Here is a 2391-nt window from a genome sequence, read left to right on the forward strand (position 1 = left end):
CTTATCCATAATGGCTTCTCACAATGTTCCATTATATTTTTTGTGTTTTGCCTTGCTCGCAATCTCACAATCCACATTAGCACTTTCAGAAAACTATATCATCCACATGGACTCATCAGCCATGCCCAAGACCTTTTCTGATAAGCACAGTTGGTATCTGTCCACTCTTGCCACCATCTCTGAAACCACCACCACCGACGAAAGCCCTTCTTCGTCTAAACACATCTATACTTACACTCATGTTATGAATGGTTTTAGTGCAAGTCTCACACCTTCCCAACTTGAGGCATTGAAAGGTACTCCTGGCTACATTTTGGCAATCAAGGATTTACCTGTCAAAAAGGATACAACTCATACAAATGAATTCCTTGGCCTGAATCCCAAATTTGGGGCATGGCCAGCTTCAAAATATGGTCGCGATATCATTATTGGGGTTGTGGACACTGGGGTTTGGCCCGAAAGTAAAAGCTATAATGATGAAGGGATGAGCGAAATCCCAGTAAGATGGAAAGGTACATGTGAAAGTGATCCCCAATTCGACTCCTCAATGTGCAACAAGAAGCTTATTGGAGCTCATTACTTCAACAAAGGCCTAATTGCGCAGCTACCGAAAAATGTGACCATATCTATGAACTCTACACGTGACAGTGAGGGACATGGTACCCACACCTCCTCCACCGCAGCAGGAAACTATGTGAAGGACGCTTCATATTACAACTACGCACCGGGAACAGCTGTTGGTGTTGCTCCTCGTGCACATGTGGCCATGTACAAGGCTCTATGGGAATACGGATCCTTTACATCTGATGTAATTGCTGCAATTGATCAAGCAATTAGTGACGGCGTAGATGTGTTGTCCATGTCATTTGGACGTGATGGGGTTCCATTGTATGATGATGCCATAGCCTTGGCCACATTTGCAGCAATAGAAAAAGGTATATTTGTGTCTACCTCTGCAGGAAATGAAGGACCTTATATCGCGACACTCCACAATGGCATACCTTGGGTTTTAACTGTTGCTGCTGGTACAATTGATCGTGAATTCAGAGGAGTTTTGGGTCTTGGAAATGGATTGAAAGTGTTAGGCTCTGCTCTCCATACAGGGGATTATAAATCAACCCAAAATCCTTTGGTATTCATGGATGAATGTAAGGACTCTATTGAGTTGAACAAAACAGGGGACAAGTTCGTCGTGTGTGAAGACAAGAACGAGACTCTATATGACCAAATCCATAACGTAAGGAAAGCCAATGTCACAGGAGGTATTTTCCTATCCAATTCTACAGACGTGAAATTCTTTATCAAAACCTCATTTCCTGCCATATTCATGAGACTGGAAGACGGAGAAACAATCAAAGACTACATCAAGACAAACAAAGAACCAAAAGCGAGCTTGGAATTTGGAATTACAAATCTTGGTACAAAACCACAACCAAGTGTTACTGACTATAGCTCCAGAGGACCATCCCAAAGCTGCCCGTTTGTGCTAAAGCCTGATATCATGGCTCCTGGTGACATGGTCTTGGCTGCATGGCCCTCGAACATTCCAGTAAGCATTGGCATGTCAAAACGTTATTTCAATAATTTCAATATACTCTCAGGTACATCAATGGCATGTCCTCACGCAGCAGGAGTTGGGGCGCTTTTGAAGTCAGTGCACCCGGAATGGAGCCCCGCCGCCATCCGGTCTGCCATGATGACCACTGCTGATGTTACGGATAATACGCAGAGGCCAATCGCCGACTCTGGTGACGATTTCAAGACAGCATCTCCGATTGCCATGGGAGCTGGTCAAGTCAATCCAAATAAAGCACTAGATCCCGGACTCATATATGATGTGGGAGTGAATGATTATGTAAATCTTCTTTGCGGAATGGGATTCACAGCCAAGCAAATCCGAGCCATCACAAGGTCATCTGCAACCAATTGCTCTGCTCCATCACTGGACCTTAACTACCCTTCATTCATTGCATTTTTTAATGTGAACGACACCAAATCAGACACGACAATTGTGCAAGAATTTAAAAGAACAGTGACGAATGTTGGTGAGGGAATGTCTATCTACATTGCGAAGGTCCCGACCTTGGATGGGCTTAAGGTCAGTGTCACACCAGACAAGTTGGTTTTTAAGGAGAAGTACGAGAAGCAGAGTTATAAGTTGAGCATTGAAGGTCCAAAGTTGATGAAACAAGAGCAGGTTTTTGGCTTTCTTAGCTGGGAAGAAGTTGGAGGTAAACATGTGGTGAAAAGTCCTGTAGTGGCCACAAACATCGACTCCGATATTACTGGTTAGCACAAGAATTTTGCTTATTTTTAACTTATTTCTATGGCTATTACTTACAAGTCATTTGACAGTTCAACTATATCAAATAAAGCCTAATTTTTAAATAA

General features: G+C 43.1%; 1 protein-coding gene across 1 annotated transcript; it reads left to right on the plus strand.

The window, feature by feature from the left end:
• LOC119999889 (subtilisin-like protease SBT3) lies at window positions 1–2391 on the plus strand. Its single transcript, XM_038847682.1, has one exon. It carries the CDS (start codon window positions 11–13, stop codon window positions 2291–2293), a length of 2283 nt encoding a protein of 760 aa, XP_038703610.1. The 5' UTR covers window positions 1–10; the 3' UTR covers window positions 2294–2391.

The sequence above is a fragment of the Tripterygium wilfordii genome, chromosome 6, assembly GCF_013401445.1.
Source record: "Tripterygium wilfordii isolate XIE 37 chromosome 6, ASM1340144v1, whole genome shotgun sequence".
NCBI classification, from domain to species: Eukaryota; Viridiplantae; Streptophyta; class Magnoliopsida; order Celastrales; family Celastraceae; genus Tripterygium; species Tripterygium wilfordii.